At 28.7% G+C, this 24,850-nt stretch overlaps 3 protein-coding genes across 4 annotated transcripts; 2 read left to right on the top strand and 1 right to left on the bottom strand.

Moving 5' to 3' along the window:
* Window positions 1–7,938: 7,938 nt before the first annotated feature.
* LOC107463717 (transcription factor bHLH18-like) lies at window positions 7,939–11,584 on the bottom strand. The gene is made up of 5 exons (XM_016082571.3): window positions 11,556–11,584; window positions 11,195–11,357; window positions 10,504–10,883; window positions 9,194–9,580; window positions 7,939–8,194 (listed from the first exon to the last, which is right to left on the bottom strand). The coding sequence occupies exons 1-5, from the start codon at window positions 11,556–11,558 to the stop codon at window positions 8,090–8,092; spliced, it is 1,038 nt and encodes a 345-aa protein (XP_015938057.2). The 5' UTR covers window positions 11,559–11,584; the 3' UTR covers window positions 7,939–8,089.
* Window positions 11,585–13,983: 2,399 nt separating this feature from the next.
* On the top strand, window positions 13,984–17,632 carry LOC107463846 (uncharacterized). Of its 2 annotated transcripts, none has more exons than XM_016082728.3 (5): window positions 13,984–14,940; window positions 15,626–15,708; window positions 16,044–16,155; window positions 16,389–16,441; window positions 16,905–17,632. In XM_016082728.3, the coding sequence occupies exons 1-5, from the start codon at window positions 14,037–14,039 to the stop codon at window positions 17,052–17,054; spliced, it is 1,302 nt and encodes a 433-aa protein (XP_015938214.3). In that variant the 5' UTR covers window positions 13,984–14,036; the 3' UTR covers window positions 17,055–17,632. The 2 variants fall into 2 exon arrangements, with proteins under 2 accessions (XP_015938214.3, XP_015938215.3); XM_016082729.3 differs by lacking the exon at window positions 16,905–17,632 and adding an exon at window positions 16,727–16,887.
* Window positions 17,633–20,071: 2,439 nt separating this feature from the next.
* Window positions 20,072–22,928, top strand: LOC107463819 (cinnamoyl-CoA reductase 1). Its single transcript, XM_016082700.3, has 6 exons — window positions 20,072–20,301; window positions 20,454–20,623; window positions 21,166–21,351; window positions 21,484–21,649; window positions 22,016–22,202; window positions 22,554–22,928. The coding sequence occupies exons 1-6, from the start codon at window positions 20,172–20,174 to the stop codon at window positions 22,693–22,695; spliced, it is 981 nt and encodes a 326-aa protein (XP_015938186.1). The 5' UTR covers window positions 20,072–20,171; the 3' UTR covers window positions 22,696–22,928.
* The last annotated feature ends 1,922 nt before the right edge of the window (window positions 22,929–24,850 follow it).

Here is a 24,850-nt window from a genome sequence, read left to right as displayed (position 1 = left end):
TTTTATTAATCTTCTGATATTTCTCAAATTATATAACTACTGTACATATTATAATGATAGCATTATTAGACTACTCCACCTTAATATTTATCTACCAAAACATGAGTAATAATTTGTTAGTAGGAGAAATAAGGGGAAAAAAATGATAAAAAGAATATGAGTCTCACATGATTATTTTTTATATTCTCTTATTATACAAACAGAAGTAACATTATTTGTTGTTCGAATTGTTTTATTTTTCGTCTTTTGTTTTTTTTGGTCTTGGCATTGTTTAATTATATATACACCAAACAACGCATTTAAGGGATTTGTTTATATCATTGAGTGACAATAATGGATTCAACAATTGCCATTAATGGCATAATTTTTTTATATTTACCTAAAAAATTACGGATTCGAATCTTTCTATTTTCAATAAAAAAATGGATTCGACAGTTAACTTTTTATTAGTTTATTAGCTAATTTGTTTAAACAAATGTTACAAATTTAAATTTTATTTTACGATTTATTAGTCAATAATAAATTTTTAAACAAAAGTCGAATTTGCAATGGATTAATTTTTATATGAGATTCAAAAAATATGGTAAAAATTTGTTGAACTTATTTTTATGATAAGTTTTTAATATTTAAAAATTATTTTTTTAAATTAATTAAATTAATGTTTAGAAAAATAGATGATGAAATTAATGTGATTAATTTTAAAATTTTTAAAGATAATTTTATTTAATTTAATTTTTTGTAAACTAATTTAATAGATACGTGATCTTTTAAAAATTAATTTGATCATTTATTCTCATCATGAATCTCATTTTATAAAGGGTCAAGTCGATATAATATATAAAACGCCAAAAGGTTGAGTATTTTAATGCATGTAACAGTATAACTCTACAATTCTACATAAGGACTGAAGATATAAAGTTGGAATTGCCAACACTTTGCTATGACACCCTTTTTGTTCTTGGGGCCAATAAGAAAGTGAAACGATGTGTATGATTGGATATTTTATATAAAAAAATTTAATCTTTTTATGGCAATTAACTATAAATTGGAAAGTCTAAGCATGATTATTAACCAAATGAAAAAGTTATCAAATTGTTATGGAGTGAATTATAACCATCACCATAAATCAGAATATCAGATTAAGTTATAATAATGATCCTTTAAGAAGAAATTAAAACTCATGAAAAAAATGAGAAAAGAAAACAGAATGAAATACAAGTATATACGAATTATTATTAAGGACAAACGTTTAACGAGATAGAATTATTTTTATGTATTTTTTAATTTGATTTTATAATATGATATTAAAATATTAATAATTAAAAAATGTAAAGTGTATTTAGTTTACGTTTTTATTTTCTGTTTTATTTTTTATATTTATTTTTTAAATTTTATAAAAAAAGAAAAAATATGAAATAAAATAAATCAGAAAAATAAAATATTATTATTTTTACTGTTTTTATTTTTTTTTTCACAAGCTTCAAAAAATAAAAATACTAAAAATAAAAATAAAAAATAAAAACGTAAACCAAACCAACGCATTCTTATAATTCTATCGCAAGAGACTAATATATTCTGTTGGTATCTTAATTCTTACTGTAATAAATGCTTTTCTCACAACATATAGAAGTAGAACACATTCATTCCCTGTTTTGTAAAAGCAATTATTGCACATAAAAAAAACTATTGAAAATTGACTTTATGTTGTCTCAATTTTGACCGAACGAACGTGTGTCTGTTCACGTGATGGCTGTTACATTCACAAACAGTTGAATTCATCACATTTTCTTTTGAAAATTTTGTCATTTTATCTCTACATTCATCAACATGAATATATACCTAATCCCATCGTGGGACACTAGAAAAACCTGAAATGGGTACAAGCTTAAGCATGATTCACGTTGCAAGTTGCAACTAATATATATATATATATATTCTATCGTATCATCTCCAGAACAAAAGATAAATTATTTTGTGTGATATATATATTGAAAGTAATTAACTAGATGAGTTTTATAAAGTGAAAAAGATCTTTATGAATGCAATTGATGCACTTAAAAATAGAGTAGAACTTATGATCCATGGTGATAGAAGTCATAAAGACATTTAAAAAGATTCTTCATATCCTCAAATCATAAACACAGTTAAAGACGTTGTTGTTGTTGATGATGTCAAATATAAGTTTCAAGGGATGGTAGATTCAGATTCTCAAGTCAAATTCAATTGCAGACAATAGAATTTGCAAGATGAGTTGACAATTATGCACAAGAATTTAATCACTTTCATGGGACAAAAATTTTGCGGATAACTAGTAAATTCCAAAAACGTTATCACCATACAAAAGAGGGCGGAGAAGACGCAGTGGATGTACGCTGAGGTTAGGAATTGAAGGAGTTGCGCCTATGTAATAGAGATTCTCCGTATCTCGATAGCATAAATATTACCACGTATAACGAACTGAATACGTACTTGCACATTGCTAATGTGTTTGTGAGTTTACTACAAAAAGATTTTTCCGGCGGTGACAACCACCACCACTACGGCACTATTATAAGTTAGTGGTGCTAAACTAAATTTAAATAATTATAAGAGAGAGAAAAAAAAGTAGAATATATACTTAATTATTATTATTATTATTAATATTTAATTTAATTATAATTATAAGTACTATATATATCATAGAAAATAATTTATCCTTTATTTTATGGAGAGCATGATAACATTCACTATATATATATTCCGTATATTATTTCCAACATGTGATTAATAATTAAAATTCACTTTAATTCCATCTTTATTTAATGTTTTATTTAGATCTCAAAATCCACATCATCATTAAAAAAAAGAGCTACAAGGCTATTTGTATAACGTGTGAATATCACATTGATGCATGCTTTTAGGTAAGATATAAAATTAGTAGATTTTGAAAATGAGTTAATTAAAATAAGAATAAAATATATATTATAGTTTATGGGATGTAAATTTGACAACCGTAAACGAAGAATAATCTATTGGCCGGTCGTACAAATTAAGTAATAAAAAATACAAATTAGCATCATAATTTGTGAAAATAAGTTGAGAAAAGTTGGTCCCATTTTGATAATAATATTATTACTTCTGTTTTTTATATGTTTATATAAGAATAAATGAAAAAATTTATATATAGAGAGTGATATTATGAAAAAAAAAAAAGTGATAAAATCCTCACACTAGATCAAATACCGACATCATCAATCAATTTGACTAAAACATGCTGAACCAAATATTAATAAAATATAATCAAATAAAACATGAATTAAACTAATTAATGAATTTAAGACAACGATTCAGCATTTTTTTTTCTATTATATATTCCCCTTTTTCTTTTTCATCACATGTTTTAATTTTTATACATTCTTTTAAAAATAATGAGTCATCATCATATAAATATAATTCTATTGAAATAGGCTTTTTCTTTATGTTTTCATTTGTCAAATTTGAATATGTTAATAACTTTTGTGGGTGTCATCAAAGCTGAATAGGCTTTTTTATCAATAAAATAGAATAGGCTCAATTTATAAAGGGTCAAGTCCATATATATAATAAAAAGGTGGAAACTCAGATACAGTCGACTTCACGTTAAGATAAGATAAAGAGTCACGGTTTTATTTTTGAGAGAGATGAGATTTATAATATATTATTTTTACATCTTGGTGGCCTAAAATTAAATAGGGTCTGACATTATATTATAATTAAAATAAAATTGAGTGAAGTGAATTTAATTTAATTTCAAAAATTAATTCGTAAAACAAAAAATACCTCATATTTATAAATTCTCTAAAAATATTATTCTTGACTGCTATAAGACTTCTAATAACAAATGAAAAGAAGAAAACATTACAAAATATAAGTATATATGAATTATTATTATTAAAGACAAAAATGCAACTCAAAGAAATAAGTGTAAGGTTGTTAAAAAGATAATATAACCAAAACTGAACTAAAATTGAACCAAATTGTTTTAAATAAATCCGTCATTTCAAATAAGAAAACTAAACTAAAATCACGGTTAAACTAAATAAAACTTGTATATAAACCAGATAAAACCAATTTTTGATATGTTATATAAAAATTAGTTGTTCTTTTATATAAAACAGTTTAAACTAAATTTTAAAATTAAATTTTTTCTTTTGAATTGATTTAATCTAGTGCATCGTATTATAACCTAGTTTAAAACCAACTGATTATGTGAAAAAGTTATTTAATATTATTTTTGAATTATTTAAAATAATTTGGTACAAATTCAGTATAGTTTACGAAAATAATTTCACTATAGATACTCTTACTTACAAATATAAATGATGATTAATAATTATAAAATATTTTTTGTATTTAAAGTAAATTCAAATGTTGGTTAAGGAGTAAGGTGATAAAAAAAAATCCAGCATATTATATTGAATATCAAGTGCTTTTTTGACTAAAAGCAATTATTGTACACAAAAAAATTCTGCTAAAGATTACATACATTGATGTTGTGTCAACTTTTGAGAGTGTGATATGGTTGTTGTTATATATCACGGCTGAATTCACATTCACATTTTCTTTTGAAAATTTTGTCCTTACATTCCTCACTTTGGATACCTAATCGGCTAATCCCATGAACATAACATATCATATATTATTATTTCCAACATGTGATTAATAATTATAATTCTCTTTAATTACATCTTATTATTTAATGTTTTATTTACCTCTCAACATTAACATCATTCTTTAAGCAGTGTTATAAGGCTATTTGTTGACGTGTGAACAGTGACGGAGGTCGAAATAAAATTTTGGAAATTAGATAGAAGATAATTATTAAGATATTTTTTATATGGATCATTTAAGATAAGTTCGTCTAACTTGTTTCATCTCTCTAATTTGGATGATATTACCAAATTTAAAAACGTTTTTTCAGGATCTCGTTTCAAAGAATTAAGATCAAATTCATCAGATGCAACTCTTTAAATTTTTGAAAGTTATATCTCACTTTCTTCGTAATTAATTAAAGTAGAAGAACTATGTACATGTATTGATATTGTAAAAGTTATATGTCCTCCTTCTTGAATATTAGCCTTTCTCTTAAAAAATGCATCAATTTTTTTTTATTTTTCATGATTATTTTATATAAAAATTTGAATATATATCCTGTAAAATATGTAAAAAAGAAGTTAGAAGGACAAATATTAAAATTTATAATATTTATTGAATTTTTTTATCAATTTATACAAATACAATAATATCAATACTTATTGAATATTCTAATATTTTTATCACATAAAAAATTAAATTAAATAAACAGTAAAATATAAAATAATATTAAATTACATAAATAAAAAATACTTAATTTTTTATATTTGAACTCAAAGTTTGAGTGAGTGTTGTTTATTGAATAGAGAGCTGCAAAATGCGAATACACTCAGTTTAGTCCAAATCCAATATATTTTAAATGTTTAAAACTAAAAGTTATATTATGCAATAAAAACAAGAGATAAAAATTGAACTTTGATATTTTAAGTCATAATAAAATATTTAAGTCAACTAAATTATTTTTTATTTTTTTTAAAAATATTACTAATTTTTTTAATAAAAATTAAAGACACCATGCGCTCTTATCTCAACTAAGCTCTGGCTTGCGTGTGAATATAACAACTATTATTGCTTTAAGGTAAGATTTAAAATTAGTAGATTTTGAAAGAGTAAATTATTTAATGCTTGATTATTTACCTCTCAACATCGCGAAGAAGTGTTATAAGGCTATTTGTTGGCTTGTGAATATCGCAATGATTCTTGCTTTTGGGTAAGATTTAAATTAATATAAAATTAGTAAATTTTGAAAAAGAAAAGTACGAGAAATCAATGAAATATTTGTATAATGTGTACAATGGAGATTTATGAAGTATTAGATATATAATTATTAGTATTACCTTTTTCTATCATTTAAAGTTTTTGGGATGAGTGGTATCATGACATGATATTAGAGCGCTAGATCCGAAATAACAATAAAATACTACTATAGTTTATAGGATGAAAATTTGACAGAGACAAACGACCAATGTATTGGGTATAGTACAAATTAAATAAAAAAAAAATGCAAGGATCATATTTTATGAAAAGACGTTAAGAAGCGTAAATATCGTCTCTTTTTATTAGTATTACTACTTTTATTTTCTACATATCTGATAAAATATTGACCAAAATTCTCACACTAAATTATTTTCTTCTTATTATATTGAGTGGCATCCAATAACCTATTCCTTCTGTTGATTAAGAAATATAATATTCTTAATGTTGATTATGCAACGGAGACCAAGAACCTGATTTATAATGTAATTCTATCTATTGGAATTAAGGAACAAGATTGTCTTCCATTCTTTAGGGATATCTTTAGTGAGCATGAGATTGATCTGCTGACATTTTTTTATGAGAATCTCACCTGATTGGCATTTATTCATATAAAAAAATTTTAAAAATATTTGTTGAATTATTTTTATACTATATTTTTTTATATATTTTTATTATAAAAAAATTACAACAAATAAATTTATATCTACTATTAATAAAAAAAATCTAGACAACAGAATAGAAATTAATTTATCCCATTGTTAATTTTATTAGAAATAAATTTACCAGTATTTTAATTTTTATAAACCAAAAATAATAAATTATTATTTTTCGTAAGTTCAAAGACAAATTTTATTCATCAATCAATAAATAAAATTATCAGCAGTTTTAACTTTTTATGTATAAAAGGTAAATTTTTTTTAAATATAAATTACGTAAAGTTTATTTGTCAAAATTGAATATGTTTATTTTTTCTAAACGAAGTTTATCTATAACAGAATAGGCTTAATGTGGCCATGATTGCTAACAAAATTGTCAGCCCAAGTTTTAGCAAAAAAAAAAAAAATTGCAACTATGACCAATAATTTCTATTAGTTAGTGTATACTATGAGAATCAGACACTAAAACATAGATTAAAAAGACATAGATACCTTGACCCAAAAAAAAAAAAAGACATAGATACAAATTAAACATATGAATATATATTTTATATTTGATAAAATAAATTCACAAAATACCTTAAAATATTAAAAACCTGTAATATTCTAATATTCTTATCATCTATCTTTATTATGATGACCCAAATATTTTATCTATTACCACTTATTTTTCTTTTCCACCATTATTCATAACCAAAATTAAATAATTTAAATAACAAAAAAATCTAATAATTTTAACAATAAATTCAACTATTAATGACAACAAGCTGCACTCCATGAGAAGCAAAGAGGTTGTGGTATAATTAGGGATGAAATTAGTATATGAAAAATTAATAATAATAATAAGGGATATAAATATGTGTAAAAATTGTGTCTAATTTGTTGTGATTTTATATTTTAATATTTTGCAAAACGGTAAATACATCTATTATATATGCATTAATGTATTAATGCACCACCATATTTATATCTCTAAGACTCCAAGGTTCAGAGATTAGTACTAAAATTTCTGTCTCTATTTTTAAAATTTCAGTATTTCAGTACCTTTAAAAAATGAGGATACAAGAGACTAAAATTTTTAGAGATGGAGACTGAAACTTTAATAACATTTTATACCTAAAATATCCCATTTTAATTAATTAATTCTAATTTTATCCTTTATGCAAATTAAATTAGAGTTTTATTCTTAATTCAATTTCTGTCTCTCATTTTACACCAAACAAAATACTAAAATTTATTTCAATTTCTATCACTTAGTTTCAGTCTTAATAAACAAAAACACTAACCAAACGAATTCTATATTCTCACACAGTCACACCTAAAGTTAAATAAAAAATAAAAACCCTCTTATTCCAATAATAATAATAATAATAATAATAATAATAATAATAATAATAATAATACAAGTATAATTATTGTCCTTGAATTAAGTCATGAATAACAAAATAAATAATAACAGCACCCTAATTGGCCAAGATCACACTCACACTCTCAAGCAAAGAACGACTTTCAGAAATTATTTTGGTTCATCCAAAATATTATCTTGTTTGGCGCTCTAACATGAATCAATTACTGTTGTGTGGTTCTTCATCATCATTAGGGGACTCCAAGATAGACAATCTCAGATTTTTCACTAAATCATTCATTGTCACGTTGAATTTGTCACCTATCTGCAGTAATTATCAGTAATAAAAGTTTAGAGAAAATCCATAATAATTATTAAAGTTAGTTTTTTACTATCAGTCATGTTTGATTTTATATTTCTTCTATTTTATATTGATAAGTCGTTTTAATTTTCAATGTTTTCATAAATCAATATATCCAAATGTAATTAATTGTATACGAAATACTGATTTATGAAAGGATTTGTTAAGAAAATTAAACGACTTATTAATATAATTTTTTTGCCACTAATGCTCCAATCATGCAAGCAATGGTTATGTAATGCTTAGTAATTGTGTCATGGTTAAAAAAAATTTAAAGATTTTGTAAAATAACTCGCATGTCATTTTGATAGTTATATTAAATCAAATCAAAGCTCAATTTAATATATATATATATATATATTCAATCAAGTATGTAACAATTGGGTGATCATAATTTACATAAATAATGGACCTTAACTATGTATTCCTTAAAAGATTAATTAGGACATTATATTGATGTTAATAATTAAATAAAGAGCAAATATTTAAATTAATTTACATTGAATTTTAATTCAAACACTTTGGTACATAAAAAAAAAACTTACTATTCTAAAAATTTTCGAGAATTATTTTTGACAGAGTAGGCTCTTCATTATTTTTAATCAAATTTTTAATATATATATATATATTAAACAAGGAAAGTTCTAATAAAATTTATTATAAGACAATTAGATCTCAAAAAAATATAATAATAAAATATTCTATTAATCTATCTAACAAAATTAATTCGCAAAAATTTTTAAATAATAAAATTTTGTTAAAAAACAAGATAAAGATGATATCTAAAGTTTTTTAATAGGTGAAAACTCAGGTGCAGTCGACTTCACGTGAAGTTAATAGCTGAGAGTCATTAGATGAAAATTTAGTCAAATCAGTCAAACCATTTAACAGCTTTCAACTATCAAATTCATGTGAAGTTGACTGTTCTCGAGTTTCCACCTTTTTAATATTCGGCATATATACCTGAGCAATAATGGTGATATCAAGAGTGGAATTTCCAAATGGCAATACACTATTGCTAATGGCAGAGAGATCAAAACTCTTAAGATGTCGCAATATTTTGAGCATAATACCACTTTGTTTCATGCAATGGATCCTTATTAGCACATCATTTTTGAGCACTCTTGCTTCCACCGTTGGGAGTAGTGCTTCACTTGTTGCTGCTTTATTATTGATTGCACCTTTTTCATCATCCTTATTATTAGTTCCATTCATGAGGTGGGATTTCCTAATAATGAATGACACTGATTCTACACTTATCTTCTTCTTTTGTTCTTCTAATTCCTTCACTCGTTGTTTGAGTTGTTTCACATGACTTATTGCCTCGCTAAGTATAGTGGATTTGTCAATCTACATTTCATAAACCATTATAATTAATTACATTAATTATTATTCTAATGAATTCTTAACATGGACATTCTATACATTTTCTACAAGTTTCTACTTTTTATTAACATAAAAGAAATATAGAACTATTCCATTGGTGACAGCATATGTGCTCTATTTAGAAAATCACTTTAATAAAAACATTAAAAATATCTTTTTTTAAAAGATATTTATATATGTCATTTTATTATTGAAGATCTTTATTAAATCGGTTAATAATTTATTTTTAATAAATTAGAACAAAATCAGTTTATTATAGCAATAATAACAAACCCAATTGTCTGCATTATAATTATTAGACTCGGTTCGATTTAATCGAATTAAACAATCTAAATCGACTATCTTTAAATTTTTTGATAAAAAAACAAATATATCTCTGACTTTTTATTTTGCAGACATTTGAATCCCTAAAAATTTAAAAATACAATTAGATCTCCAAAAAGAAATTAGATTTATTATTATTGTTATAAAAAAATCGGTTTTATTCTAATTTATTAAGAAATTCAAAAATAATCGGTTCATTAATACATCCAATAATAATGCGATACGTAAGTCTCTTTACAATAGACGTTTTACATATTTTTATAAAAATATCCCTTATTATTATAAAATATTTTATACTATTAATTTAATTATATTTATTTTTTTAGATGATCGTAATAAATTAAAAAATAGTTATTTTGCTGATGTGAAATTATAATGTGATTAAATAAATATTCGTTTAAAATTATTTTACAATACAACAATGTAATAAAATTAAATTATTATATTATTTAAATAATTAATTTCTTGTGTAAAATATCTTTACACTAATAATGAATAGAAATTAAATGGATATAATAAATAATACAATAATAACTTGTATATAGTATATACTAAGTACTAACCTTCTTCAAGCCAGGAATAGTGGCTGAAAGTGCTATAAATCTCTCAGTTAATTCCCTTCTCCTTTTTCTCTCAGTCATTATGTGATCAAGTGTCTCTGAGGAGCTTCTAACCTTCTTTGCTTGATTTTCTAATGCCACTTCAATGTGTTGGTATGGTCGTTTCTCATTGTTATTATAGGTTTCTAATGATGGAAGAGGAGGAGGAGGAGTAGCCGCGGCCGCCGCCGTGGTGGCAATAACGGTGGAATCATGGAAAGATAGAATGTATGATCTTGGAGAAGATGTTGAAGTAGAAGCTTTCATATCCAACAATAATGGTGCATGTTGATTATTGTTGTTAAACACAAAGCTACTAGTATTGCCACTTCCACCACCTTTGACTAGAAGGCCAAAAAAAAAAAAATAAAAAATAATAATAATCATTGATAAAATTAAGGTGAAAACTCAAGTGTGCTCGACTTCACGTGAAGTTGACAGTTGAGAGTCGTTAGATTATTTGATTGAATTGACTAAATTTTCATCTAACAGCTCTCCATTATCAATTACTGATATTTTAATAGTTTTAGCCGATAATTTTAATCATAAAAATATATAATATATATTAATTAAAATCAACCATTAAAAATGTTGAAATATTAGTATTTTAAAAACATTTGAAAAATTTTCTATATTATTAACAATATATACTTACTTTGATTGTTATTTGTGGGAGAGTGACTATTATCACTTTCAGATGAGAAAGCTGGTTGGTGATGATGATGATCCATGATCTCCCTAATGATATGATCTTCATCAACAATTAGTGATGAGTTAATCTTGTAACGTTGGTTGAAGATATCATCATCTTGGATCCCCTTAAATATATAGAACAAATAAACATTAATTCAAAATTCACACAAACATTTATATACCTATACATAAGACTATGTTCATCATATATATACTCTAATATATAATATAACCTAGTCCAAAAAATACGTAGAATATTATAAATATAAATTTATAATAGTAAAATGATATATATTGGATATATATAGTTGATAATTATTTACCATGTCAGAGTACCAATAATTGTGGCATGGCTCCCCCATTGGAAATGGATGAAGAAGGAATTGAAGAGAAGGATGAATATGAATGTGAATATGGGGGAATGGAAGTGAATTAAAAGCACACAAAAGAAAAACCAAAAGAGAAAGACTCGCTGAACATGCATATCAAATCTGAACCGTTGGATCTAAAATTTGTGTTGATGACATGTTGTGGATATCTTTATCATTGGATGATCATTACGATGAGATATAGGACCACTGTCCGCCAAAGATAGGGTAGCCCATTTATTAGTGACCTAAATTAAAGTACCATAAGGTCCAATCTTGTTTCACAGAATTGAAGTCAGCAAATTTTGGTCCTAATAAATTCATCTTTATTTATACTTATGTTGTGTATGTTCTGCATTTAGTTGAAACTATGTGGACCCAAACCAAATTATTGAGTTTGTCGAGTAATCTGAACACTTGTCACTTAAACGAGTATCAAAAATTTAAATTTTACCTTTATATGTAATAATTTATTAATTAATATTAAATTTTTTAAATAAAATTTAAATTTGTATCTATTAGTCTTTGATTTATCAAGTGAGTAAAAATAATGTATCTCATAAATAAAGGTGAGACATCTATTTTAGACATTAAGACTGCGTTTGTTTTTGAGAACAAGACAAGATAAGACATCGAGAATAAGATAAGTCAAGACACCGAGAACAAGACATAAAGGATAGAGATATAAAATGTGTTCTTGTATTCTATTTAGTGATAAACTAAAACAAATTATGAAAATTTAATTTATTCTCATTTTTCTTCATTTAAAAAATTTGAGACAAAAAATATAATAATAAAAAATATAATTATAAAAAATTAACAAGAATAATAAAAAAAATGAAAAATAAGTTGTGTCCTTTATTAGTGTCTCCGTATTCTTTATATCAGGATGGATACAAAATATACTAATTTAGTGTCCTTAAACACATTGTCTCTATCCATATCTCCTCTGTCAAACACGATTTTGTGTTTTTGTGTCCCTATCTCAGTATCTTATCTCTGTAAACAAATGCAGCCCAAAAGCCCAACAAAGGGTAATATAGTGCATTCTATTGATCTGAAAATTAGTTACTTGTTGCCAAAAAGAAAGTAGCTTTGTTTGATTAATGAATTGCCATTTAAATCTTCGATACTTAAGTGATTAAGTGAATAAGTAAGCTGCCTATTCGACTAATTTACATTAATTTATGTTTTATAATGTAATGTCTTTGGAATAACATATATATGTTTTGGAACTTTGATAAATGAAGAGATGCTTCAATTTGACCGTGGAAGAAAAGGTTTCTTCCTTTCCGATATGCATGTCATGTAGTGTAATGTATGTTGTATAAAACCATCGAACTCAAAACTGTAATTTCAATTCATTTCAATCCAATAAGGTACGAACTTCGCCATGCATTCATTAAATTTCAAAGTGTACGTAACATGTGTTGCCTTGTTTCTTTTGTCAAACTCAGATGTGAACTTAACATCATTAAATTTTATATATCATATATATTGTTCAACGAAAAAAGATTATATAAAATTGCTGAAAAACCTTGTCTTGCTATGCAAGAGGACGTTTGTCTTCTTGCTATGCACGTGAGTCGGTGAGTGTTTGCCAACTTGCTTCATTAGCTGTGTTCTTTTTATTTTGTTTTATAATTTTATTTCTCTCCTTAGTTCTATAGGTTGATTATTTTATCTGTTGCTAAAGTTGGAACAAAAGAATAAAACCATTTTTTCTAATTAACCAGACACAACAAATTAAACTTTTTTTCATATTGTTCTATATTGTTTTCTCTACCAAGCAAGAAACTTAATGTCACATTTATACGTACCTCTTGTGAGCCAGATTAAAAGCAAAGATGAGCATTTATATATAATTCTTTCAGTGAATATAATTCTTAGGATTTGAAAATTGGATGTAGAATAGTAGAATGCAGCAAATTTATTGAGTAATTTTCTTTCCTTTTTTTTCGTTAATAAAACGGGCTGAGTAATTGAGTTAGCATGGCCCAGTATCTGTTTTGGTCAATGTTTGGCCCATTATTTTAAGATGAGCAATTAGGCCCAAAATATAAATGGGTCTCCTTTAGGCTAGGATCTAAGTTTTGTTTTCCTTTCACCTCCAACATAAAAAGTTTTGATTTACACCTCCAACAAAAATATTAACAACAAAACTATTCGTTAAATAATTCGATATATAATCAAATTATCATTTAATAGATTTAGTTAAATTATCTTCTAATAATTCTTAATTATTAACTTCGTATAAAATTAATTTTTATTAACTATAATTTACAAATTTTATCCCAAGTAATACGAAGAAAAAAACAAAACTTTTATCTCAAGTAAACCGTTTAGTAATTTTTCCCTTTTTCTACTATGCAAATTGTAAGCACCCTTAGAACCCTTCCCAAAACCCCTCGCTTTGATCACTTTGCTCCTTCCGCCATGGCCCTTCTTCTTCTTCTTCAACTCAGGACCAAACCCAACAACAACCCTTTCACAAACCCGACTTTGTTCTTTTTATTCTCCAAATATTTTTCTTCTTCTTCTTCTTCTTCTCTCAGGGACCTTAAACACACTCTCAAACACCAACAACCACAATCACAATCACAATCACAATATCCTTCAACACCCTCAGAGCAATCCTCATTCACCAACACTCATTATCATCAGCAGCAACAGCAAAAGCAACATCAGCAACAACAGAAGAACTCTCTCCACGATATCCGTCAAACCCTCTCCGAGTTTCGCCGCCGCACCGCCGTCGAATCCCCGCCGGCCGAACCGCTTTCATTCAGTGATATCTACGACCGAACCATGTGCCGGAAAACGCCCTTTCCGGACGTGGAATCCTCCGGTACGGCGCACGGAGGAGGGAGGAGACCTTTCAACCTCGGCGCCGTTCGCGATGGCTTGCGGAAGCCAGGAGAAGCTCGCGCCAGAGACCGGAGGAGAGCTGATTCGATGTCGTTGGAGGCGTACAGGGAGGTGCTGAGATCGAGGCCGTTAGATTCCTCCGCCACCGCAGCAGCTGGAGCATCCTCGCCGGAGAATGTGGTTGGCACTGCGAGCTCGTTGCCGGATTCTGTGTTGAAGCAGAAGAGACGCAAAGAAGAATCCGAGTTTATGAAGGTTTATAGCTTTGGCGAATTGGGGGAGAAATTGAAGAAGTTGAGACCTGAGGGAATGAGAAAAGAGTGGTTCTCTATTGAAGAATTGAACGAGAGGTTGAAGAGGATGAGAGAGAAGGAGGTGGAGGAAGCTGAGTCCAATGTCACAGGAGAGGTACTATTCAAGGACATGAGAGAGTGCCTGCTATCTGAAGATGAAAAGTCTAGGAAGAGTTCACGTTAGTAACAAGCTTTAATTTCTTGTGTTTTTGGATTTGATTTTATCTTTCACATGATATTGAAGGTTTCAATTTTGAGGGGTTGAGTTGACTATAGGGATTAGTACATAATAGGAATCAGTAAAAGCTTGGTGGTTGTCATTTTTATTTATTTAATTAATATTATGGATTGAATTTAGAACTTCACTTCAACTTGGATATAACTTTGATTGGGATTTAGGATAGGATTATAGGAACATGATGACATTGTTCCACACCGTCTAGTGAGATAAAGCTTAGGCTATGTTTTGTAGTTTTGTGTGGGTGGAGGGGATCCACCCTGTCTCTAATCCCCGGATTTGGTTGCGGTAGCGAGTTATGGACCTGGTGTCCCTTGTTCGCCTTGTCTCTCCTTCCTAGTTTAACTCCCTCAAGCATGCTCTCTGCAGTTGTCCCCACTGTGACACGTCCTCCGGTTCCCTCCTTAGCCATCTCAAATAGACCCTTGGTCATTGCTGTATTTTAAAATTTGGCATGAGGTTGATGAAGTATAGGCTTGTCATGAATCACCATTAATTTGATGTGATGGGCTGGAATCAATCTCGGTTCTTGTGTATATTTGTTAAATTTGACTCTGATAGTGGTGTGAAACTAATGTGGCATGATTTTGATTAAAAGCGAATTACTAATTGTTTGAATTATCCAGTGCAGAAATCTGATATCTTAAGCCAGTTCATTGGGACTCCAGCCTACTATTCGGGTCCCCCTAAAGAGCAGCTTGTTGAAAAAGTAAGTAATGGTTTGCTTTGGTCTATTTTCTATTTATTTGCTATATTCCTTCTTGTTTTGGTGATCTGAACCTTCATTCCATTGTCAAACTCAAAACTTGCGACATTACCTATTTAGAGAAATGTTTTTCCATGTCGAATCCATTGTTGTTGACATTAACTTCACAGTTCTATACTTCAAAATTGCTTTCTCCTTGATACTATTGAGTGCATCCGTTGTTGATATGTGTTGGTTTTATTAGAAATATCTATAATAACTTGCGGTATTAGATTGTCGATAGTTCTGAGTTTTAACAAATTTGATACCCTGACATTGCCACTTTTTGCTAATTCCAGTACTTCCATCCAGATAATATGTCCTCAGAAGAAAAGTTGAAAATTGAACTTGCAAAGGTTAGAGATGAGTTCAAAATGTCAGAGTCAGACTGTGGATCTGCTCGAGTTCAAGGTAAGGGCTATTATTAATTAACTGTTTTATTTATGAGTAGCATGTGGAAGGAAGGGAATGAATTTGCTTTAGTTACCTTCCTATCAAATCTGAAACATTGTGTGACTGTCTTATTGCAATATAGGTTCATAATTAGATGAAACTGATGATATCAAAAGTGTATTGGAAATGCTTATGAAAATGGTTATAAGAACTTGTTATGGAATCAATGATGTCATTTTGGTTTCATGCAGTTGCACAACTCACAACTAAGATTAAGCATCTATCAGCTGTTCTACACAAGAAGGTGAGTTACTTCTTCCAACATCTCTCATTGATCTTAATCTTCTATATATTGAAATGAAAATAACTACTGGTGGCAGAAATTTTTTGAACCAACCAATTTCATATGAATCTGGAGCTATTTCTGTTTAAGTTGGACTTCTATTAAGCTGTATGTATGTAAAGTTATAGATAAAAACCAATGGTCCGAATAAGCATCCTTACTACTAGTATATCAGATGAACGAAAAAGAGTGTATTATTATTGCTGGTCATATGATTGCTTCTTAATTCAATTTGCACTTTTGCAGTCTTGCCATGATCCATCTTATTAGTTCACCCTTGAGATCCCTCTTGTGCAATGTCACCACTGTTTCGATTTCAACCCGTCTCTTGACCCTTCGATTTTTATTTCGGATTACATGGTGAAAATCGTTCTTAGCATATTACTCTCATATACCTTACTTGATTCATTCTATCATGATTTAGGATGTGCATTCTCGTAAAGGCTTGATAGCAATGGTTCAGAGGAGAAAAAGATTATTGAAATACCTCAGAAGAAGTGATTGGGAATCTTATTGTTTCGTTATATCTAAGCTAGGTCTACGTGATAATCCAGATCATGGTCGCAAAACATAGGCCAGAGGTAGTTGATCAAGTCATGCAATCAGTTCATATGGTCATTCTTCTGGTAAGCTAATGAGAAGACCCCTCTGAACATAAACTAATTGGACTATACAAAAAGACAACTACCCATCATTGTTGTTGATAATCTGACTAGGTAGACCAGGGAGAAATACTTCTATGATCTGGATGCAAAGAAAAAATAGTGGTTATTGATAATTTTAAATGTGTTCTAGAACTACGCAAGTATTCCTCATACAGAAGGTTAGTCCAGTTTTAAACATTTTCAGGGAAACTGGCCAACTGGGTGAGTCATTGTTTTGTTTGTAGTTTTGATTAGTATGATTCTGCTGTGTCAACTGTTGAAGAGATATGTTGGTCCATTTTTTCAGGGAGAAGATTTAGATTAGTCTTATGGTCAACCCATTATATCATTCTATCAATTTTAGGTTGAATTTTGTGAAAATTTTTAATTTTAAATAGCTTTTTGTTTGTCACAAGAATCATATCATGTATCAGGGAAAACAGATAATTAGGTTAGCAAAATGTTCTGCTTTCACGATAGATTCTCCCCAGAGTATCCTCTTTGATTATTGCAACTAGATTGTTGATTACTGTTTTTTATTTCTTTTTAATAGTAAAAGTAAAATCATTGGAAAAATAAAAGATATCCTATTTTAGAAGTTATAATTTAAATTTTTTAACTTAAATTTTTTTTAATATTATAAATAAGCAAAAAATATTTTTATATTATTCTACCTAAATATAATTATTAGATAAAAATATATTTTTAATGAAATATTTGAAAATAAAAGTATTTTATTTTTTTAAAAAAGATCGTTTGAAATTTGTTTTTTTTTTTAAGTTTATCCAAACAAGTTCTTATTCGGTGCACAACCCAGAATTTGAAACCCTGGTATGTTGGTATTTATATCATAATTTTAACTGAGCTTATCTGTTTTATTTTTCCCGTCTGGTTGTTTACATTATCCTGAAATTAATTTGGAAAAAGAAGTTTGGATAATTTTTACATGCTATTTATTGACCATGTGTCATTTGAGTTGTGACTATTTCGAGTTCACAAAAGAATTTCACATCTAATACGGTAATACCTACTTAGCTACTCTCTTTTTCCAAATCTATTATTGTTTATGCAAATGGTCTTTTCTTAGTACCAATGATTTGGTAATCTCCACATCACTATCATAGTATCATTATTCACCTCCAAATTTGTGTCGTATTAGTCCCAAGTCGCATGATTGTTTATCGTTATGTTCTCAATTTAACATGTCTTACAACATATGCACATTTTAAATATTTTTTTTCCCCATAAAAGGCATCTCTCAATTTAGACTCGAAATGTTTTTAGTTTGTGGATCACTCACAAAAAATAGATGCATACAATTCAATACTCAACTTTCAAAATCGAATTTAAATAGATAATAGGAAAAATTATTATAAAGGATCATAAAGAAGATTTAATTATTAAAAAAGATTTTTAATATAAAAATTATTTAAAAAGATTAATTTTATAATATTTAAAGAGAAGGATTAATTTTTTTTTGTGAAAAGACAAATATATTTTGATTATTTTTTTATTTATTTTTTTTTGTAAATATATTCTTTTTTTTCTAATTGTTTATAATACTCAAATTCTTATTCTTCATCTATAACTTATAGAGATATTTGTTGCTGCCAATCACAAAATCTAAGACTTAGGATCTGGGAGTATACTAATGTCTTATCATTATCATATATAAAGTAGTCAACAATGAGTATAAAACAAATAATTCAGATGGAGAAAAAAAACTAGAGGTGAGCATGAGTCGGTTTGGTTCGGGTTCAAAGTGAAATTAGAATCGAACCGATCAAAATGTAATTGATTTGGTTTGGTTTAAATTTGTATTTTTTTGTACATATATTCAAACCAAACCAAACCGATTAAGAACGGATTGGTTCAGTTTGGATAATTAGGTACCCAATGACTTTAAAATTCATAAAAAAAACTAAATTTTTATCTTAAAAGTTCAACAAATACAATAAATATGTAACATCAATATAAATAATCTAAACATGTTAAACACCAAATATATTAAAAACTATACTCATTAAAATCCAAACAATTAACAGCGAATAATCTCACTAAAAAACTACTAAAAGCCATATATATTTTTATTTTTTTATTTAATTAATATACGATCAGGTTTACGGGTTGGTTAGAGTTCCGCACCCTTAGAACTGATACCCGAATCAATCACTAATAAAGACCATTGGTTTAGTTTGAAATTGACCCGATTATCCGTTGATTCTAGAACCAATTTAATTGGTTCGGTTTGAATTCAGACCGATAATTGAATACCCGCTATCTGTATTCAATCCTAAAAAAACAAAAAAAAAGAGAAGAGAAATTATTAGAATAATATTATCTTTTCAATGTTTTTTTTTAATTTTTGTTTTTGATAATATATAAATTAATCCTTTTTAATTATTTTAATATTAACCATCGTTTTCATTAATTATGTTTTATTAATGATCTTTTACAATAATTTTCTCTAGATAATATATGGAAAGAATAATTATCAGTTGGACTTAGATGTATACGCTTCACAGACTTTTTTGGGTTAGTTGATAAAAAAAAAAGGAAGGAACATTACAGTGCCATTGTAGAACCTTTTTCATAAATAATCCGATTCAACAACTACGGACAAGAAATCTAAAGCTGTATAGTTGAAAAAAAATAATGAAAGAAGGTGGAAACTTATGTGCAGTCGACTTTACATGAAGTTAATACTTGAGAGCTGTTAGATGATTTAATTGATTTGACTAAATTTTTATCTAACAGTTCTTAGATATCAACTTCACGTGAAGTCGATTTCACCTAAATTTTCACCATGAAAAAATGTACAAATATAATAGTATTTTAAAACGTGGCATCGCATTCACATGCATTTCTTGTTTTTTGTTCAACGTGGCGTGTCACTTGCCTTTTATATATAACAAAATCCAACAAACAATATATAACATTGACTCAGGACTCAAATAGAAAAACTAAGAAGATTCTTTACAAGAGGCGAAGATTGAAGAAAGAAGCAAAGGAAAGAACTCTACTTGAGCTTGACATAAGGAAGGAAAATGGCAATGGCAGCTTCTGCAGCAAAGAAGAAAATATGCGTAACTGGTGCAGGAGGTTTCTTAGCTTCTTGGGTTGTTAAGTTTCTTCTTTCCAAAGGATACATCGTTCATGGCACTGTTAGACAACCTGGTACTTTTCACCAATCCCCATTTTATTTCTTTTTCTAAATTGAAACCACTCTCATAATTTTGTTTTCTTACTAATCTCTTGCAGATACTCTTTTGAGTTAATGCTAAACTCAATACAAAATTATAATTTTATTTGTTTTAATTTGTGAGTAGGTGATGAGAAATATGCTCACTTGATGAAGCTTGAGGGAGCTTCTGAGAATCTTAAACTCTTCAAAGCAGATTTGTTGAGTTATGAATCAGTTCAGTCAGCAATTGCTGGATGCAATGCTGTTTTCCATGTTGCTTGCCCTGTGCCTTCAACAACATCAACCAACCCTGAGGCATGGAATCTTCTAATATCATAATACTCTTTGATTTATTTATGTCAAAGCTTCAAGGATTTATTTTGTTTGATCATTGTCTTCAAAATAGTTCATTTGACAAATCTGCAGTAGCATTAGTTTTGTGGTTAATGGGAAAATTATTATGCTTGTGGAGTTAATGTTGTGTTTATGTTCTTATTTATCCAATTTACATGTTAACCAGTGTGAGGCCTATATATTCATTTTGTGATAAAATCACTCATCCAAAAGTTTAATATGATAGGAAGAAGCAACATGATTAGTTATATCTCTGATATTTCCTCTCAAGCAAGAACTTTTTTGGGTTTGTTTTTTGCATAAGCCTTATGCTATTTTTTCACTTTTGGGGTTCACCAAGAATCGAATTCTAAATCTTTTGTACATAGAATTTTGATACCATGTCATGAAACCTCTCATCCTAAAAGCTTAAGCTGATAGAAGGAAATAACATGAATGGTTATATCTCTAACACGTTTTTCCTGTGGAATCAATGATGCTAGTAGTAGTAGAAATTTCTGCAGGTAGAAATGATTGAGCCTGCCGTCAAGGGAACTACCAATGTGCTCGAAGCTTCTCTTGAAGCTAAAGTGGAACGAGTCGTCTATGTGTCATCTGTAGCCGCTGCTTTCATGAACCCAAATTTTCCAAATGACAAAGTGATTGATGAATCTTGTTGGTCTGATAAAGACTATTGCAGAAAAACCAATGTCAGTATAATTCTGTTACATATATGCTTGTGATACGAATTTGTCATTGGTCTTATAATTACAACCGTATCAGTTGTAGAGAACATTTGTGTTATATATGACTAAACTCTCAAGTTTTTTTGTATGATTCAGAACTGGTATTGCTTCTCCAAGACAGAGGCTGAAGAGCAGGCCCTAGACTTTGCGAAAAGAACCGGGCTTGATGTGGTGAGCATTTGTCCTACCCTTGTGCTTGGACCCATTTTAAGGTCATCTATTGTGAATGCAAGTAGCTTGGTTCTCCTCAAGATTTTGAAAGGTGCTTAAATGCTTAATTATTACTGTCTTCTACAATATGCTAGTTTATTTACTCTGCAGTGGTAGTTATCATGCACCGGCCTAGACTTGAACGGTTAAAATAGCTAACTTTTGTGGTGTGGTTCATTCGAAGCTCTTCTCGTATACCTTAAAGTGCAAACAATTAAAATCTTGAGACACATGAACAACAAAATTGGCATAAAATTTCCTCTTGTGCAAGCAGATTCCACGTTTGGTTTGTAAATTTAGTTGACCATGAAGTAAACTAATCTAAACAGATGTCATATGTTTCATTCTATTTGTAAATTATAACTTTTAGCATCCATAGTTCTCTTTTTTGAAATGTATATATGAATTCATGTTTAAGGTTGTGAATCATTGGAGAACAAACATCGTTGGATAGTTGATGTGCGAGAAGTAGCCGATGCAATTCTTTTGGCTTATGAAAAGCCTGAAGCAGAAGGGAGATATATATGCACTTCACACCCTGTTAAAGCAAAGGATATGGTGGAGAAATTGAAGAGTAAATATCCAAACTACAACTACCCTACAAAGTAAGCTTCACTTTCCCCATGATCTATGATGAAAATTTTCAATTATCAATGATGAACCAATTTCTATCTTGTGAGTTTAATTTTGATGCGTTGACAGTGTAAAGTATTTTACACCGTCTTGCAATCACATCTGTTTTTTTAATTACCATTCATACGGTCAATATGAAAAATAGTTATTTTTACTGAAGTGACATTACGTAATTGGATGCACGAGTCAAACTATTTATACTACACTGAAAGTGTATCAAAATTAAATTCCTATCTTATTTATGACAAAAGGATGAAGTTTTAGGAAACACAGATCTTTTGCTTGTTAGTATCAATTCTAAACACAATTTGCATTATTGGTAGCTTTGTTGAGGTGGATGATCATCAAACAAAGTTAAGCTCAGAGAAACTACAGAGGCTTGGTTGGAGATACAAGCCATTGGAGGAGACACTCACTGATGCTGTTGAGAGCTATAAAGAAGCTGGTCTCTTGCAATCAAAGTAAACTTTGTTGGTCTTGGAATAAAATAAATAAAATTGTTATTCAGCATCTCCCTATTGGAAGGGATTTGTGAATGAATATGTTTCAGTTGTTGCAATGTGATTGTATTGATGTGTGATCACTGATGTTGTTTTTATATGACCAATTCATGCTTAAAAAGAGGGCCCTTTTCCCCAATATAAGGCCAATGTTCTAAAATATATCATTACATTTCATATAAAATAAAATTCAATTCATATGCACTGTCAGCGTAAAGTAGTTTTACACGTGTATTCAATTACGCGATGTCACATCAGTAAAAGTAACTACTTTTTACATTGATCGCGTGAATGATCATCCAAAAGTAAAAGTAACTAATTTTTGTGAATGATCATCAAAAAGAACAAATGTTGATTGTACGCCAGTGCATCAAAATTAAACTCTCTTGAAATTTTTTAATACGTGTGAAACGTATTCAATAGGTCTTGAGCAAGCTTTATTGCCACAAGGGAAACTTGAGCTGTATTGAATACAATGGAATCCTAAAATCTTGAGCAACTCTTTGATTTCCCAGATAATCCTTTTAGATTGTGAAACATATTCAATAAGTCTTGAACAAGCTTTATAGTCACAAGAGAAACTTGAGCTGCATTGAACATAATGTAATCCTCAATTATTGCAACATATCAAAGAGATTCACACTGCATAGCCAGGTAATCTATGTTTAGTAGTTTCTGTAAAAGTGATTTCATATCAAATTTGAAGTCATGAAATTCAAACCTAACAACACAATAAAGTATATACCTCTTTAAAAGATTTTGATTCTGACTGCAGCTACCATTACTTTATCTATTTAAATTAAAAGATAATGCACAATCTAATTAAGTAGTTGAGTTTTAAGAACATAATTCCAATTTGTGGCACTTTTTCTCCACACACAAATGTTTTCAATTGGATGCAAAATTCTACATTCTTAGTTTTGGCTTTTGACTGATTGAAAAATGTTTGAACTTTCAATCTCAAAGGACTTTTCCATGTAACCAAAACCTTCCTTTTGTGCCCAAAAAAACAAAAAGGATTTAATAACTAAAACACAAATGCATAGCATTAGTAATAATACTTTGCAAAACAACCAGCTCAATTAATTTATTTAATCTTTTTGAATTTTCGGTTGGTAATAAAAGTTCTTTTAAATGAAAGTATAAACAATATCTTACACACTTTAGGTAAGAAAAAAAAAACAAAACAAAACAAAAAACAGAGTAATTTCTGCAGTGTGTGTGCACCGACAACATTTAAGAAGTCCAAATTCGTAGTAATTGTTCAAAATAAATGTTCTTGGATTTTTATGCTGACCATACTTTTATTTAAGCAGTTAAATTGGTTCCTCTAGCAAATTGATATATTATTTATTATTTATTTTTATTTTTTTAGACACCAAAAAACATTGATATATTTTTTAAAGCCATTTTCTTAAATCCTTCGTTGAATAGGGACTCTAGTTTAATTAAGCTCTCAAAATAGACACTATTATAAGCTCTCATGCACAAATATAATTATAATGTAAATTGGAATTATTATATATTCTTTATATATATAAATAGGATTTCCACCATGTAAATAATAATTACTGTTCATACCCTGGCCCAATGATAAAGGCCCAGGTCCAAATAGAAAGGCTTAATCCGAAGAATTAAGCCTAGCTAAGCACCAACCTTCATATAAGAAGTCGGTGTTGACTACGACTCACTTCGAAGAAGTCGGACATGAGGTTAGCTGGCGGATAAACACTCATTTGAATGAGTAACCGCCCCTAAAATCTCTCTAACCGCTTCATCAAGCCATATCTTAACCTCCCTAAGATAGAGGGACGGTTAACACCCAAAAGATGCGGCACTACTCCAACGGGGGTTATTGGCTCACCACTATAAATACACTGACACCCCTCAGGTATCTCTAAGCCCAATACTCTCTAGACCTGCTAACGCCCTTGCTAACTTAGGCATCAGAGTGTCTTTGCAGGTACCACCCCCCATTCACTCACGCACACAAGTCGGAAGGAGGCTCCAGCGTGCGAACCAGCTCGGAGACTACCATCCACGGGCGATTGGGCCAACCAACGTCATCTATTCTGTTAATCTCCGGTTACCCAACGTAACAATTATGCTGTAGTTGTTAT

Source organism: Arachis duranensis, chromosome 9, assembly GCF_000817695.3.
Source record: "Arachis duranensis cultivar V14167 chromosome 9, aradu.V14167.gnm2.J7QH, whole genome shotgun sequence".
Lineage (NCBI taxonomy): Eukaryota > Viridiplantae > Streptophyta > Magnoliopsida > Fabales > Fabaceae > Arachis > Arachis duranensis.
This window is presented reverse-complemented; position numbering and strand designations above follow the sequence as displayed.

Coding starts and splice junctions, on each gene's coding strand:
- LOC107463717 (XM_016082571.3), bottom strand. Junction 10,884..11,194: donor TCCCACAAATAACAATCAAA/GTAAGTATATAT, acceptor TTGGCCTTCTAG/TCAAAGGTGGTGGAAGTGGC. Junction 8,195..9,193: donor ATATCACCATTATTGCTCAG/GTATATATGCCG, acceptor TAATTACTGCAG/ATAGGTGACAAATTCAACGT.
- LOC107463846 (XM_016082728.3), top strand. CDS start 14,037: ATGGCCCTTCTTCTTCTTCTTCAACTCAGGACCAAACCCAACAACAAC. Junction 14,941..15,625: donor AAAGTCTAGGAAGAGTTCAC/GTTAGTAACAAG, acceptor TGAATTATCCAG/TGCAGAAATCTGATATCTTA. Junction 15,709..16,043: donor AAGAGCAGCTTGTTGAAAAA/GTAAGTAATGGT, acceptor TGCTAATTCCAG/TACTTCCATCCAGATAATAT.
- LOC107463819 (XM_016082700.3), top strand. CDS start 20,172: ATGGCAATGGCAGCTTCTGCAGCAAAGAAGAAAATATGCGTAACTGGT. Junction 21,352..21,483: donor ACTATTGCAGAAAAACCAAT/GTCAGTATAATT, acceptor TGTATGATTCAG/AACTGGTATTGCTTCTCCAA. Junction 22,203..22,553: donor AACTACAACTACCCTACAAA/GTAAGCTTCACT, acceptor CATTATTGGTAG/CTTTGTTGAGGTGGATGATC.